Source organism: Sinocyclocheilus grahami, unplaced genomic scaffold (assembly GCF_001515645.1).
Source record: "Sinocyclocheilus grahami isolate Dianchi unplaced genomic scaffold, SAMN03320097.WGS_v1.1 scaffold514.1, whole genome shotgun sequence".
Classification (NCBI taxonomy): domain Eukaryota; kingdom Metazoa; phylum Chordata; class Actinopteri; order Cypriniformes; family Cyprinidae; genus Sinocyclocheilus; species Sinocyclocheilus grahami.
Window position 1 is genome coordinate 116,339 of NW_015505693.1, and position 16,833 is coordinate 133,171.

The 16,833-nt window shown below is 35.5% G+C and overlaps 1 protein-coding gene across 1 annotated transcript in view; it reads right to left on the bottom strand.

Moving 5' to 3' along the window:
- Positions 1-16,833, bottom strand: part of ncanb (neurocan b) — a 180,377-nt gene that overhangs the window by 54,095 nt on the left and 109,449 nt on the right. Inside the window, exons 9-11 of the mRNA XM_016237416.1 lie at positions 15,185-15,301; positions 12,844-12,978; positions 10,512-10,628 (exon numbers count right to left, since the gene is read on the bottom strand). Coding sequence (XP_016092902.1) covers positions 10,512-10,628; positions 12,844-12,978; positions 15,185-15,301 — 369 coding nt within the window. The remainder of the gene's footprint in view (positions 1-10,511; positions 10,629-12,843; positions 12,979-15,184; positions 15,302-16,833) is intronic.

Here is a 16,833-nt window from a genome sequence, read left to right on the forward strand (position 1 = left end):
ATAGATAGATAGATAGATAGATAGATAGATAGATAGATAGATAGATAGATAGATAGATAGATAGATAGATAGATAGATAGATAGATAGATAGATAGATAGATAGATAGATGTGCAGATAGATAGATGTGCAGATGGATAGACAGACAGACAAACAGACAGATGGATGGATGGATGGATAGATAGATAGATAGATAATCAGACAGATAGATAGATAGTTAGTTGCACAGACTGATGGATGGATAGATAGTCAGACAGACAGATAGACAGACGGACAGACAGACAGCTTAAAAGACAGACAGACGGACGGACGGATGGGTGGGTGGATGGATGGATGGACGGACGGACGGACAGACAGATAAATAGCTTGAAAGACAGAGAGATAGATAGATAGATAGATAGATAGATAGATAGATAGATAGATAGATAGATAGATAGATAGATAGATAGACAGACAGACACAGACAGACAGATAGTCTCAACGCTCATTTCTAATCAGGTCAAAGTATTCTCAGTCCTATAAACTGTTTTAGACAAATCTGCCATGTGTACTTACAAATCAAATTGAAGTTTGGAGGAAAGCAGCTGGATGATTTATTGTGACTGTCTGGTCGAGTTTAAAGCGCTGGGGTTTCGGCTGGGGGCAGCATCTTAGTGAGCTGAAGTCAGGCACTGTCCAAGCCACTGCAGACAGGGCTAGTGCAACAACTTGGGGAGTGTTGCAGAAGCTAATGAGCAGAGGTGTCACAACATTTCAAACTATTGCTCCTCAGATCTGACAGCGCCTCTGTTCTCTCTCTGGTGTGGGGAGGTCAAACTTGCTTGAGAGAACTTGAGAGAGAGAGAGTGGGGTGAGATGCAGTGTTGAAGATTTCCCCCCGACCAGATCAGATACTCTAGATGGCCTGAGGGCTTACGTAGCCAAGGATAGATTTTGTAAACCCCTCTAACCCTGGCTGTGATGCAATCCACATAGCTTGGGGGATCATGTGGGAATGAGGAGATTTGCCATATTTCTCAAGGTGGGGAATCTTCACGACGCACTTTGAAAACCCAACGGAGCTCTAATCAATGCACGAGATCAGATATTGCTGTCTAACTGGGATATAAATAGAGACGTGTGCGAACAAAAAAACCTCTTACTTCCCTCAAAATCGTCAAAATCAATCAGATATCAGCAGACAGATGAACCCTGGATCAGAAGAATAGGATCAAGGAAGCCGTGTAGCACAAATTTTCTCAATCCTGCTCCCGGGGGTCCAGCAGCGCTGCACATTTTGCATAACATTCTTATCTAACACTCGCTTCAGCTGGCTAATAGAGTGCTCTGTGTTCACATGACTTTTACATGTTAATCACACACACATCTCAATTGACTCTAATAGAATTATACATTAGCATGTTGTTAAACTAAAAGCGAAAAAATAATATAAAAAACAGTTATAGACAGACAGATACAGATAGATGGATAGACAGACAAACAGATGGATAGATAGTTGGATAGACAGATAGATAGACAGACAGTTAAAAAGAAGACAGATAGATAGACAAACAGACGGTTAGACAGGAAGCCAGATAGACAGATGGATAGATAGGTAGACAGACAGAAAGATTAATTGATGGATAGACGGACAGACAGATAGACGGATAGATGGACAGATGACAGAAAGACAGATGGTTAGACAGGTAGACAGACAGATCAATTGATGAACAGACAGACAGATGGGGAGATAGACAGATAGATGGATAGACAGACAGACAGACAGACAGACAGACAGATGATAGACAGACAGACAGACAGATAGACAGGTATAAATACAGATGAATTGAGGGATGAACGAACAGACAGACAGATGGATAGACAGACAGACAGATGATAGATAGACAGACAGATGGATAGATAGACAGACAGTTAGATAGGATAACAGACAAACAGATGGACAGACAGGTAGACAGACAAATGGATAGATGGATAGACAGACAGATGTTAGATAGATGGATAGACAGATAGATAGACAAGTAGACAGACAGATAATAGACAGATAGACAGACGGTTAGACAGGAAGACAGACAAACAGATGGATAGAGAGGTAGATGGACAGATGGATAGACAGACAGATGATAAACAGATGGATAGACAGACATATAGATGGTAGACAGACAGATCAATTGAGAGACAGTCAGACAGACGGATAGAAAGACGGATAGAAAGACAGACAGACAGATTATAGAAAGGTAGGAAGACAAGACAGTTATATAGGAAGATGGACACGGACAGACAAACGGATATACAAACAGTCAGACGGATAGAAGGATAGATAGACAGACAGACATATGGATAGATGGACAGGTAGACAGACAGATTGATGGATGGATAGAAAGACAGACACACAAACAGACAGGGAGCTAATCACTATGCAGTGAAGCTTAGCAGTCCTTTAGCATTAACATTAGCATCTCTGTTCATCTGCATGGACATCTGTGATAAGTGTTTGTGATTTAACACAGAGCGGTGTCAAAGCTCAAAGCACTGGTACACATTCACGTGATAGCTGTCCTGGTGAAGCTGAGATAAGAGAACCCCCCCTGCACCCCACCCTCCATAATTCATTTCCAGAACTCATTCCCAGGACCACACGTCCATTCACCTGCCACAGTGATAAGAGGCTCCAAAACCCAGACTCTGACTTCATAGGAAATCAATTTGTCTCCAAATGTACAGTAAATGACTGGGCTTTACAAATTCTGTTCCCATCCTACTGCGGAGGAGCGTCACATGGAAGATGACTGACATCGCTGAATCAGCATCCAATCACAGGCCAGCACACATCATTTCATCCCCTCATCAGCGGAGTGTTCAGCCAAGCGCACACTACACTACAACACTCGCGCTCTGGCCTGAGCACATTTAAAGACTCGGTTTCATTTTTTCTTGTTTTGTTATATTTTATTGTACCTCTCCATCCTCGTTTGTATCCTGTCTTCTTAACTGTCTTGTCTAATAATTAAAAGGCAAACACTATGATTTACATTGTATTGGCTGGAATGTCATATTCACATCTTACTAGATTACTTAATGCACTGTTGGTTATATCGTTTACTTTTGGTCCTATAAAACTAGGTTGACATTTAAAAAATATTTGTACAAGTAAAATAAAAGTATAATATGTTTACAGATTTATTGTATCACATTTTTTTATTCATAATTCATATTATAGTTTTATCATTCATATTTATAGTTGATATTTTATTTAATTTTAGTGTTTAATATCCGGTGTAGTTCATTCTTTTCAAAATTGGTTTTCAAATTATTTTTGTAAATGCTTTTTTTTTATTTCATACAATTAATAAATGCTGTTTTTCAATGTTGTTTGCAGTGTTTACTTTCTTTTTTATTTATGTTTTTAACAAATTATTTATTTGTGAAAAAAGTACTATAATACGACTACAGAATAGAATAAAGCTGTTGATATTTAGAGTATAATTTATTATAATATTTTGTATGAAGTTGGCTATATCATTTATATCTACAAAGGTTATTTTGATTTTTAAGTTTTTTTTTACTTTATTTTATTTTTTATTAAATTCAAATTTTATTTTAAGGTTGAATTATTTTAGTAAAAATGCATTTAACATTTTTTTTAACACAATAAATAATAATTGAAAAATGATCTGCACAGTTGGTTGGGTACACTTACTTTTTAATTAGTGTTTTTAACAATTTATTTATTTGTGAAAAAATTACTGTAATAGAATAAGAAATGTTGTTCTGCATTGCTGGCTGCAGTCTTTAAATAATTTTTTTTAATTATGTATCTGTGAAAAATGTACTATAATAGGACTAAAGAACAGAACAAAGTTAATTTTTAAAGAATAACTGGGTTTTACAATTTTTTTTATTATAATTTTTATAATTGTACGTAAATTGTTTACAGCTTAAGGTTTCCATATTTTATATTTCTTTTATTTTAGTTTTTAGTAAAGGTCAACTTATTTCTTTAAAAATGGATTTTCAAACCATTTTAGTAATTATAATACACACAATAATAAAAAAAATATTGAAAAAAAATATTTACTTTCTTTAAATTACTCTAAGTAAAAATAACTGTACTCTAGATATTGGTGTGAGCCCTAAAAAAGGCATAGCAGTCCACCAGTTACAATCCCCAAATTTCGCATCTGACTAGTTGAGGTGTTTTGTTGCCGACTTGAAAAATTAAAGGCTGACGAGTTTCGGTATGGAACTGTAAAAGTTTGGCTTTAGCTGCTTTAAACTGTAGCAATGTGGCAGTCCAGGACTTTATGGACAGCAGGTGTACACAACTTCTGTGATCGCCTGCTGAACCAAACTCATAAAAGCTTGTTAATCTCCAAATCTGTTTTCTTTTGCTCCGCCCCCTGCTGTTGCGTTGGGCCGCCCTCTACCTGTCTTTGCCAACATTAGTCTGACAGAGCAGATGGACCGGAGGTTGTTTGTGCGTGCCGGTCCTTCCCAACAGCCCGAGGGTGCAGGGATCCACACAGCCCGTCGTGCTGGGGTACTTGTCAGCAAATGAAGAATGATTATCAATGATTTGCTGATCACTTCTCCATGCAGGATGGAATGTGCCAAGGGATGATTTAATGAGCCACTGGTGGCGGGTGGGGCGATTATCCCGCGTAAAGAGCAGCCGTGCACAGGGGGATTGGCTTGCCCACATAGCCATCAATCAACAGGCGTGCCGATGAGCGAGATGCTGCAGTGGGCTGAGTTTCCTCTCGGGAAATGTCCCAGAAGAAAGTTGCTCTCTAGGGTTGCAGGGCAAAAATATTGATAGGGCAAACTTCATTCATCTTTTACATGCAATTATAGAGCCTAATATCGATGCAACAGAGGGCTGCTAAAGGGATTATTTTGTTTTTGTATATAATAAAAAATAAATATGATAAATTACATAAATCTGTACATTTTAATATTTTATAATAACACATAAAATGTTATTTGACAAATATAAATTTAACATAAACCCATCAGCAACTCTTTGCTACATTTCAAGTAGTCACCATAATTACATTTGAAAAATGATTTTTTTAATACATCAATCCATCCATTAGAAAATAAAGAAATAAATAGGAAAAAATATGTAGTTATTAAATTAACTTATTAAAAAAGATAAAATATACACAGGCTACTAAGGAATCTTACTTCCACATGATAAAAAAAACATTTTTAAAAAAAGTACTTGCAACTTTATATCTCACAATTCTGTGTTCAGACATATTAATTCACAACTGTGAGAAAAAAAGTCAGAATCGTGATAATTAATTATATAAGTAATTATAGTATATAGGTAACAAGTATATAAGTAATTATTGAATTACAAATAATATTGTTAAAATTAATTAAAAAAATTAACAATTATAATAATATATTAACTATCAGCACCCCTTTTTGTTAATTATAAATACAAAAAAAAATTGCTTTGCTATTAATAGCAATAATGCTATTAATAAAATAGGCTATTTATAGCAATAATGCCTGTGTGTTTGCAATATGAGTAGAGGGACCAAACAAAGCCATGGAGGAAATGCATACGAGGTTAAGGGTGGAGAAAATATATGGTAGTTTGGTGGAGGCAAATGCAATGTATTACTGGCGAAAAAGGCTTGGGGGACCTAAAGGGCTGCTTTCACTCCATTTTGGAAGTGCATTGCAATTTTCATACAGCCTTTCCGGCAAATAACAACAGGCCAGAGGGGACAGGGGTCGAGGGAGCAGCACTGAAAAAGAGAATGAGTAGAGTGAAAAAGAGAGACTGAGAGATGGAAAATGTGGGATGGTACATATATAGATAGTATTTAATACTTTATAGTACTAAAGTATTAAAATATGCAAATAAAATGGTATATGGTGTATTATAAGGACCTGGTGAAACTCCAGATCCATCCAATGAAAACGTAACCCTTTCAAGTATATTATTGGATGAGATTAAATTGCTTCTCAGACTAAACATATCGACTGCTTGCAACAAAGTGAATGAGTATTGAATCATACGGGTGTGCTTCGGTCTGACTGCATTACGTGTGCACTGTAAAACTGTCTCTGCGCCATTCAGCTTTGAAAGAAACATCATCTACTTCCCTGAAGGCTGAATAAATATGACGGCCGGCATTTATATTTGGCTTTTCAATTGTTTTAATGCACTGCGCAGCCTCCCAATCCCCATTTGCAGCAGTTGTGACCCATTGACTCATTGAGTATCCTCCACACTCATTTGTTGATCTAAGCTTGGCTGATTTGATGGACCTTTAACTCCGGAATGTAGAAACTAAAATAGAGAGATACCATGATCTTCCATTATCACCATAATCTTTATTGTTACTGAGAGAATAATATGTAAATAATGCTGCAAATCACAACAGTATGTAAATAGCATATTCAAATTATATTTACATTATACAGCTCAATAACCCACATTTTTGTATGGAATCCCACCAGAATGGCTCGCCAAATATGCATTATTGCAATTTTATCTTTACAAACTTCCAGTTTTACAAACTGAGGGATGAATCAAAGTTGTTGTTTATGGTAATTGACTGCATTTTGTCAATAAAAGTGTATTTTGAACTTAAAACATTAATTTAAAGTCAAAATTGTATAACTGTAAATGCATTTCTGTCCATTCTAACAAGTTCTGAATACGATGCCAAACTCCTTTAACTCACAATATGTCCAGAAAGAGGATTTTCAGAGTTGTCTCTCATGCTTGAGAAGAGTTACGGATAGCAATCCAAACCTGTCAAGGTATTTCTGCACCATTTTGCGTCTCAAATGAATGTGTGAACTCTTCAAGCGTTCCTTAAATTAATGAACATCACCAAACTCAGGATGTGTCTCAATCCAGTTCATGTATCTCCTGGAGCGGGAGCAATCACGTGGAGATTGATGGACAGGCTCGTCTGGCTGATGTTGGCATGTGGTGCGTCTAAGGAAAGTTATCTTGTCCCTGCCGCAAGCCTCTTTGCTCTTTCTCATAAATGTTTCAATTGCCCGGCAGATGCGCGGTCAATAAATTATGCAAGGATCCTAAATGCCTCTTCCCAAATTGCTGAGCACAACCTGAGTCCCAATGGATGGAGTCCAAGGATATCATGTTGCAGTGTCATGTAACGACAGTACTCATTTTGTTCCTAAGACAGACAGCAAGAGATGCAATGCGGTTGCTAGGGTGTTGCTATGTGGTTTCTAGGGTGTTTTGTGTGGTTGCTGTAGGCCTAAGCCCAAAAGAGACCACTGTTAGGTCTCTATGATATTATGGTTTGTATATATGGCTCAGAGTTCCTTGTTCAATGTAAGTCTATGGAATTTGTGCCCACATTGTCCACCAATTTTATGCTGTCCAAACTCTTGTAAAACTACACCTTTCCTCAATAAACCACCCAATCTGAGGTACAATATTATTCATGTTTGCAGCATAAAAAGTCATGCATGCAGCACAGCAGGGCAAGACTAGTCCTAGCAAACCGCGGTAATGAATATGAATACAAAAAAGGGAATCAAAGAACACTTTCCCTACATAATTCATCCTTCTTTCATAAGACAACACATTGACTGCAGAGATCAAGTGTTAGGCTAGTACAAAATGTGGTCAAGAGTTTGCAGTAATATGCAATTAACTTTCTGCCTTTGGCTGTAATTAATATTACACACACCGCTAATGCAGAATGCTCCACAGGAAAAGCCAATTACTAAATCACCCGAAGGAACTTTAGACGTCCAAAAGTGTTCCGGTAATTACATAAACACGAATTGTTTTCTTCCAAATGCCATTTGCGTCAAAAATCTGAAATGAATCCCTAAGGCTGTGCAGAATGGGATAAAATATATCTTGTGAATCAAATCTATAGACGGGTTATTAGTGTACATGCTGCTTAGTATCGTACTGTTATGCTTACTAGCACAAGTGTTAGCGACAGATCAACTGTTTGTTGTAGTTTAGCATAATTCACATATTGACTGTGCAGTTGGCTCGTGAAAAGATTGATAATGAGACCCGGGATAATGCAGCTTTGCTAACCTCTGACCTCTCCACCATAGCACAGCTGGGACCTTTGACATCCAGACGCCTCTCCGTAATGACCTTATTATGGCCTCAGCTGTCTGTTTAGCTTATGAGCACAAAAGCAGTGCAATTTTTTTTACAATTAAAAGGTAAAAGTTAAATATAAAGATAGATACATATATATGCACAGATTTTTGCCAGCAAAAGTTACAAGTGTTTGGTCTGATTTGGTCATGTTTTTCTGCCCTAAAACTGGTAGTCAAAGACTGTAATTGTTGAAACTAGGTAGGATGGTCTCACATCCCACCCACTCTGAACGTACATCGGTCAGACACTAGGTGGCACTTTAATTATCAGATTTAAACTTTCACTAATTACTCTGGAACTGTGTGAGCTAGAATCAATTCCTTGAGATATCCTATAAAACTGTTGATCATTGTCAGTTTTAAAATTGGATTTGGATTTTTTGAAAAAATATACTTTTCAAACTCATCCTAGACCGTTTATGCACTTTGCACAGAATTTGATGTGTTTCATCTATAGACCATCATGGCTTATATTTATCAGAATAATTTTGATTGGTCATTTCATTTTGCATCGATTCATCATTTAGTTTCGGACATCAAATTCATAAGCCCATGAATTTTGGGTTATCGGCCATTATGACCTATATGTTCTGATAGCAATCTACTGAAACATCTACAAAAAGTATTGCCATTATACGAGTTATGGGTGGTTTTTAGGGCCTTTTCTGCAAGTTTTATCATGTATGTGTCTAAAATCTTGAAAAACCACTACTCCTATGTATGAGTAATAGTAATAGTACTAATAATAACATGTCCACTTTTCATGATTCACTCCAATTCAGAAGGATAAAACTCTAACCTACATTATTACTGAGAAATACCACATTATGGATGTTAACTGCGTTCTGAAGACTGTCATTTCATGCCCTCTTCAAGTGATTACAGTTCTAGCTGTTTCATATATATTATTCCTGTCTCTTTTCTACCCCTTTATCCCTCTCTCATTTTTTTCTCTCCACAGCATAGCCTTGCCCTCCTCTTTAGAGTGTGCTCTCATTTTCTCGTAACCTTCCAACCTCCGGCCCAGCTCTCCTTTCACCTGTTCCTGTTCTTGTCTGACAGAGAAGAATGAGCTGTGTGCAGCCCTGTCAGATCACGCAGCCATTTCCCGTACATGCCACCTCGCAGTTTGCTGTCAGGTCTCTCCGCTGCTGTAAACCACCTGCAGAGCTACTCATATCAACTACACCAGGGGTTCCCAAATTTTGCAGTCAGCCGAACACCCTACAGCCAAAATGATTTACCTGTAACACTTTTTAAATATATATTATACAATTTATTTTAAATATTTAAAAAATTTAACACATTTGTATGTTTAATTGTGAATTTTTAAATTTTTTTCTATAGTAATAACAATAATAATAATAATTATTATTATTAATATGTTATTTCTAATCCAAAAATAATTTACTAACAATATATTATAAATTGTATTACTAACAGCAACATAAACAACAACTACAAATGCTTCTACTACTACTACTACAAATATTCCTATTAAAATAAAATAAAAATGAAAATAAAAACTGTAAAAAGTGACAAAAGGAAAATAAATATAATAACAATAATAATAATAATTATTATTATAAATTTTTATTTCTAATGCAAAAATAATTCACTAATAATATATATTATAAATTTTATTACTAACAGCAACATAAACAACAACACTACTACTACTACTAATTATAATAATACAATTCCTATTAAAATAAAACAATGGATATAAAAACAGTAAAATTGACAAAAGTTCAAATAAATTAATAATTATTAAATAATTAAACTAATTATTATTATTGTTGTTATTTCTGATAACAAAAATTAATTCACTAATAATATATATTATTTATTTTATTACTACCAGCAACATCATCAACAACAACTACTACTACTACTACTACTACTAAAATTAATATGAAAAAAACTAAATAAATAAATAAAAACCTGCAAAAAGTGACAAACGGTAAAATAAATGTATAACTAACAACAACAACAACAACAACAACAACAACAACAATATATTTTTAAAAATGTGTTATTTTTTTGTATATTATGTTCATTTACCTCGGCACTGGTATTTTTATTACAATTTCCCTAACCTACAGTTCCTTTATAACCTCCGACCAAAATGATGACATCTGATCAAGATGCTGGTAAATTAAATTTTGGCGAACATTGTAGGTCTTCGTCTTGCTAATAATCGTATTCATTGGTTTTACATCAAGGGTCAAAGGCATAACCTTCAAAAGAGATGCTTGCATTGGTTTTATATCCAATTTTAGCTGTGTGCATAAATTCGAGTGCACTTCTAAAGCTGCAGTGGGCTCCTTCAAACGTCCTTGACCTCTTTTGTCCCGACCCCGACCTCTCTCTTAATCCACTTACCGATCTCGCAGCTCTCTCCCGAATAGCCCTGAGGGCACAGGCAACTGTATCCCTCCCCCTCGGTCAAACAGCTCCCACCATGCAGGCACGGGTTGGTCTGGCAGGGATCATCTTCTGCTGTAGAGGGAGAACGAAAAGAAAACACGTTTTACAGCCAGATTCGAACCTAAATTTCCCATATGAGCACCAAGGCTCAATGTTTGCATCGTATGAGCGCCCAACCCAAGTTTGGGTCTCACTCATGAAACACGAGCAGAAATCTTCCGCTTTCCAGACTGAAAACGAAGAGGAGCCTGAGCGTATGACTTTCAACAAGGTGAGAGATTAGCACAAGTTTGATGTCATCCCCCGTTCATCATGACAGATGCTCCGCAGGGAAGGACAATGCGATTCACCATGCCCACCTCTGATGATCCCCGGCCTTCATAAATTATCCGATCATTACCTAGAGTAGCGGCGCACACTTTCGGCTATTTTTATGGCACATTACCATACCGTTCTCGGGTCATAAACACACTTTATTTCCATGAGATACGACTCTTGAAAAACCTGTATGGCAAAATGTTTTGGGGTGTGGTGATATATGGAAAATTTCACAGATTAAGTCATAATTACAACAATTTACGGACAGGGAACCTTTACAAGGACGTCGGCGCACAACTTGCACTGGAAATTGATTAAGTGCTGCTTTATAATCCATTTCCAACCACGAAACGCAATCTGACAGTGCATCAAACACACCACGTCTCCTCCGGTATAATTCCAAACACGCAATTATTTACAGCAGGGGAGATAAATCGCAACATGGCCTCGCAACACACGCCGCCGTGTGCGTTCGACTTCCCACATCTAATCCGAGTTTTATTTTGTTACAGGCCTTGGGAACTCTTCAATTGAAATTAACTTTACTATGTTTCTTGTTTGTTGCGACAGCTTATTCTATTTCTCTCCTCTAACAGATTCTTCTTGAAGCACACAATCCCTTAAGAAAACAAAAAGTACACATGCAATGATACACAAGCAGAGTATGAAAGCAGATTAAAGGCAAGGTTTGCAGTTGTGCTCTGTAGCTACTGTACTGCGCTTGCATTTGTCCATTTTATTTGTATTTACAGACAGAATTCAGCTCATTTTACCATGCTGAAATAATCAGCGTGAAGTCCCATGCTGGCTCAGGCTGGATTGTGATGGTCAATGCTGGTCAATAGCTAGTAGATCAACATAGCAATGCTGTTAAAAATATAATAAAGTACATAAATAAACCAATAAATTGTATGAATCATCTTTTTTTTCTTTCAAAAAGCAACCTTTCAGTTTTGCTTTGTGGTAGTCAAAAACAGTGTTTTAATGGCAACAAATGAAACCAGGCTATAAAAAATATAAACACATTACGCATGTAGAAATTAACATGAAATATGTAAAAATAAACTTTATGAATAGAATATACGTTGTTATAAAATATTATTTATAAATAACAAATTAATCATTTATTTAAATATATTATGAATTATAATTAATACATTCAAAAAATAAACTCATAATTTTTATTATTCTTTTAACAAAAAAAAACTTGCTTTTGTGATATTCAAAGAAACATATTATAAATGTACAAATGTGTACCACATATGTAAAATAATATATATATATATATATATATATATATATATATAATATATATATATAATAATATACTGTATACGTGTGTGTGCTTGTGTGTGTATTGTATTATTTTACATATTTATTATATATTATAATAATTTATTACAATTATAATGGTCCTTTTTGTCCAGCAAGAAACATTTTAAGGTTATACATATAATATAATACAATATGTACTGGTCTTTTCAACAGGGTAGTAGACAGCAGACATTAAAACTTACCAAAATCATGTTGAAGCTAAATATTCATCCACCCATTGCTTTTTATATATAAATTATTCATTTTTGAAACAGGCTCAAGGCCTTGCTCACACCGCGAAGTGACAAAAATTAAACCACGACTACATAAAATCCACATATACACAAAAACGAAATACAAAGAACTCCATGAAGGACAAAATTTGAAAGTCGGACACAGTGAATACTTCACGTTTTGCAGTCAATTGTTCTTTTAGTCCAAAGACAACAGCCAGCAGAAACCCCCAGCTGGATGGCTGAGATTGACAAGTATATGACACATGAGTGACTGCTGCTTCATAGCCAGTAAGAGCAGATAAACATTCCCCCGCTCTCTCATGAGCGCTCAAAGGCAGCCTGGATATTGTGAATTCTTCACGCGGTGCACGATGACATAAAGATCCGCATTGACCAATTTTAATGAACGCCGCCCGGACCGGAGACTCCTCTTGCACACAACTCCACGAGAGCGACAGAGTTCAAGGACTCCTCGTCATCATCGTGATGAAATGAACTCTTCAGCGCCCACTCGAGAGCTTTTTCATCCCAAATCCCGTCAAACGGATCATTTTCTGAGAGGATGGAGAGCTCTTGTCACTAAGCTGGAAACGGTGCAGGGGGAAAAAGACATTCAGGTCCCAAACAATTAGTCACGACGTAGGCCATTTCCTGCACAGATCGCTAGTCCCGATGGAGATTGCTTCCCTAAGCAGTGGATAATATGAAAATACCTCAGTAGGTGGTTTGAGGTGTAAATGCATGTGGTTATTCAGGACACATATGTAAGCTTTATTCATCCCAAACTGAATTACGATAGCATGGAACATTTGGGAGTTTCGTGATGCACAAGTGAGCAAGCAATCGTAGACAGAGGAACCTCGAAACTCAAATACTTATCCAAAATAGGACAAGGAGAACACTTAAAGGAAAGATTTGTGGATTAGTAGATTGGATCTAGATCCATTTTCCAAGTGTAAATGGAATGTACACACATAATTGGACAGTTATATGATCGATCAAGGTGTATTAAGATGTTTTCGGTTCCCATTCCCGCTCTCTTTCATCCCAGTACTATTTCTGTCAGTAAAAAGAAATGAAAATGATAAAAAAAAGAGTTTAAAACCATGACAAATAAAAGAAAAAAATACATTTTAAATAAAAATAGTTAAAAAGTGACAAAAATTCAAATCATAAAAAATTACTACTTTAGTTAATGAAAAGGGACAATGAAAATAATAAAAACAATAATTAATAAGCAACAAAATAAAGAAATACTTAAAATAAAAAAGAATACATTTTAAATAAAATAGTAAAAATGATTAATTAAAATTAAACAAAATAATAACAATAATTAAACCGTTTATAAAAGTTTCTGTCAGTAAAAAGAAAATGATGAAAACAATAATAATAAAACAAAAACATAAAAAAATAAGACAAAAATAAAAAAGTATTATTTAAAAATTTTTTTTTAAATAAAATAAAAATAGCACAAAAGTGGCAAAAAATTTAAATAAAATAAAATTAGGAATATAATTAAAAACAGTATTAATAACTAAAATGACTGTTTCTGCCAATAAAGTGGCAATAAAAAAATGACAAATACGTTCATTAAAATAAAATTCTTATTAACTTAAAAATACTGGAAATAAAAACAGTAAAAAGTGACAAAAGTAAAAATAAATGTATAATTAATAAAAAAAAGTAAATACTACTACTTCTAATAAATCAATTTTGCAAAGTGTAAATAAAAATGACTGGAGAATGTTTTCAATAAAATACTTGACGTTTCTTTGTAAATGCTTGTGAAACTAGTCATTTCTGAGTTAAAAATTTTTCTACACCTTTTTTTTCAGTGATCTGATCAATCAAGACGCATGAAGTGACTTTTTACGTGAGGAGAACGAGTAGAAGGATGGATAAACAACCACAACAAAGGAAACAATGGAACACGGATGACAGAAATAGCACTAAACTTTCTCACTAAAGTCCACGCACTAATCATGGTCTCAGAGGACCCTGAATGGAGCTCATCCTGAGATGGAAACGACTGCTTAGATGATCAACACTACAAACAATATAAGTGGATAATAGTCATTTGTCATGATAAATGCTTGATTACAAAAGAGCTTCAATACATCAAGTGCCTGCATCGCAACTTCTACCAAACAGTATCTCATTTGTTATTATTATTGTTGTTATTTCTGATAACAAAAATTAATTCACTAATAATATATATTATTTATTTTATTACTACCAGCAACATCATCAACAACAACTACTACTACTACTACTACTACTAAAATTAATATGAAAAAAACTAAATAAATAAATAAAAACCTGCAAAAAGTGACAAACGGTAAAATAAATGTATAACTAACAACAACAACAACAACAACAACAACAACAACAATATATTTTTAAAAATGTGTTATTTTTTTGTATATTATGTTCATTTACCTCGGCACTGGTATTTTTATTACAATTTCCCTAACCTACAGTTCCTTTATAACCTCCGACCAAAACGATGACATCTGATCAAGATGCTGGTAAATTAAATTTTGGCGAACATTGTAGGTCTTCGTCTTGCTAATAATCGTATTCATTGGTTTTACATCAAGGGTCAAAGGCATAACCTTCAAAAGAGATGCTTGCATTGGTTTTATATCCAATTTTAGCTGTGTGCATAAATTCGAGTGCACTTCTAAAGCTGCAGTGGGCTCCTTCAAACGTCCTTGACCTCTTTTGTCCCGACCCCGACCTCTCTCTTAATCCACTTACCGATCTCGCAGCTCTCTCCCGAATAGCCCTGAGGGCACAGGCAACTGTATCCCTCCCCCTCGGTCAAACAGCTCCCACCATGCAGGCACGGGTTGGTCTGGCAGGGATCATCTTCTGCTGTAGAGGGAGAACGAAAAGAAAACACGTTTTACAGCCAGATTCGAACCTAAATTTCCCATATGAGCACCAAGGCTCAATGTTTGCATCGTATGAGCGCCCAACCCAAGTTTGGGTCTCACTCATGAAACACGAGCAGAAATCTTCCGCTTTCCAGACTGAAAACGAAGAGGAGCCTGAGCGTATGACTTTCAACAAGGTGAGAGATTAGCACAAGTTTGATGTCATCCCCCGTTCATCATGACAGATGCTCCGCAGGGAAGGACAATGCGATTCACCATGCCCACCTCTGATGATCCCCGGCCTTCATAAATTATCCGATCATTACCTAGAGTAGCGGCGCACACTTTCGGCTATTTTTATGGCACATTACCATACCGTTCTCGGGTCATAAACACACTTTATTTCCATGAGATACGACTCTTGAAAAACCTGTATGGCAAAATGTTTTGGGGTGTGGTGATATATGGAAAATTTCACAGATTAAGTCATAATTACAACAATTTACGGACAGGGAACCTTTACAAGGACGTCGGCGCACAACTTGCACTGGAAATTGATTAAGTGCTGCTTTATAATCCATTTCCAACCACGAAACGCAATCTGACAGTGCATCAAACACACCACGTCTCCTCCGGTATAATTCCAAACACGCAATTATTTACAGCAGGGGAGATAAATCGCAACATGGCCTCGCAACACACGCCGCCGTGTGCGTTCGACTTCCCACATCTAATCCGAGTTTTATTTTGTTACAGGCCTTGGGAACTCTTCAATTGAAATTAACTTTACTATGTTTCTTGTTTGTTGCGACAGCTTATTCTATTTCTCTCCTCTAACAGATTCTTCTTGAAGCACACAATCCCTTAAGAAAACAAAAAGTACACATGCAATGATACACAAGCAGAGTATGAAAGCAGATTAAAGGCAAGGTTTGCAGTTGTGCTCTGTAGCTACTGTACTGCGCTTGCATTTGTCCATTTTATTTGTATTTACAGACAGAATTCAGCTCATTTTACCATGCTGAAATAATCAGCGTGAAGTCCCATGCTGGCTCAGGCTGGATTGTGATGGTCAATGCTGGTCAATAGCTAGTAGATCAACATAGCAATGCTGTTAAAAATATAATAAAGTACATAAATAAACCAATAAATTGTATGAATCATCTTTTTTTTCTTTCAAAAAGCAACCTTTCAGTTTTGCTTTGTGGTAGTCAAAAACAGTGTTTTAATGGCAACAAATGAAACCAGGCTATAAAAAATATAAACACATTACGCATGTAGAAATTAACATGAAATATGTAAAAATAAACTTTATGAATAGAATATACGTTGTTATAAAATATTATTTATAAATAACAAATTAATCATTTATTTAAATATATTATGAATTATAATTAATACATTCAAAAAATAAACTCATAATTTTTATTATTCTTTTAACAAAAAAAAACTTGCTTTTGTGATATTCAAAGAAACATATTATAAATGTACAAATGTGTACCACATATGTAAAATAATATATATATATAT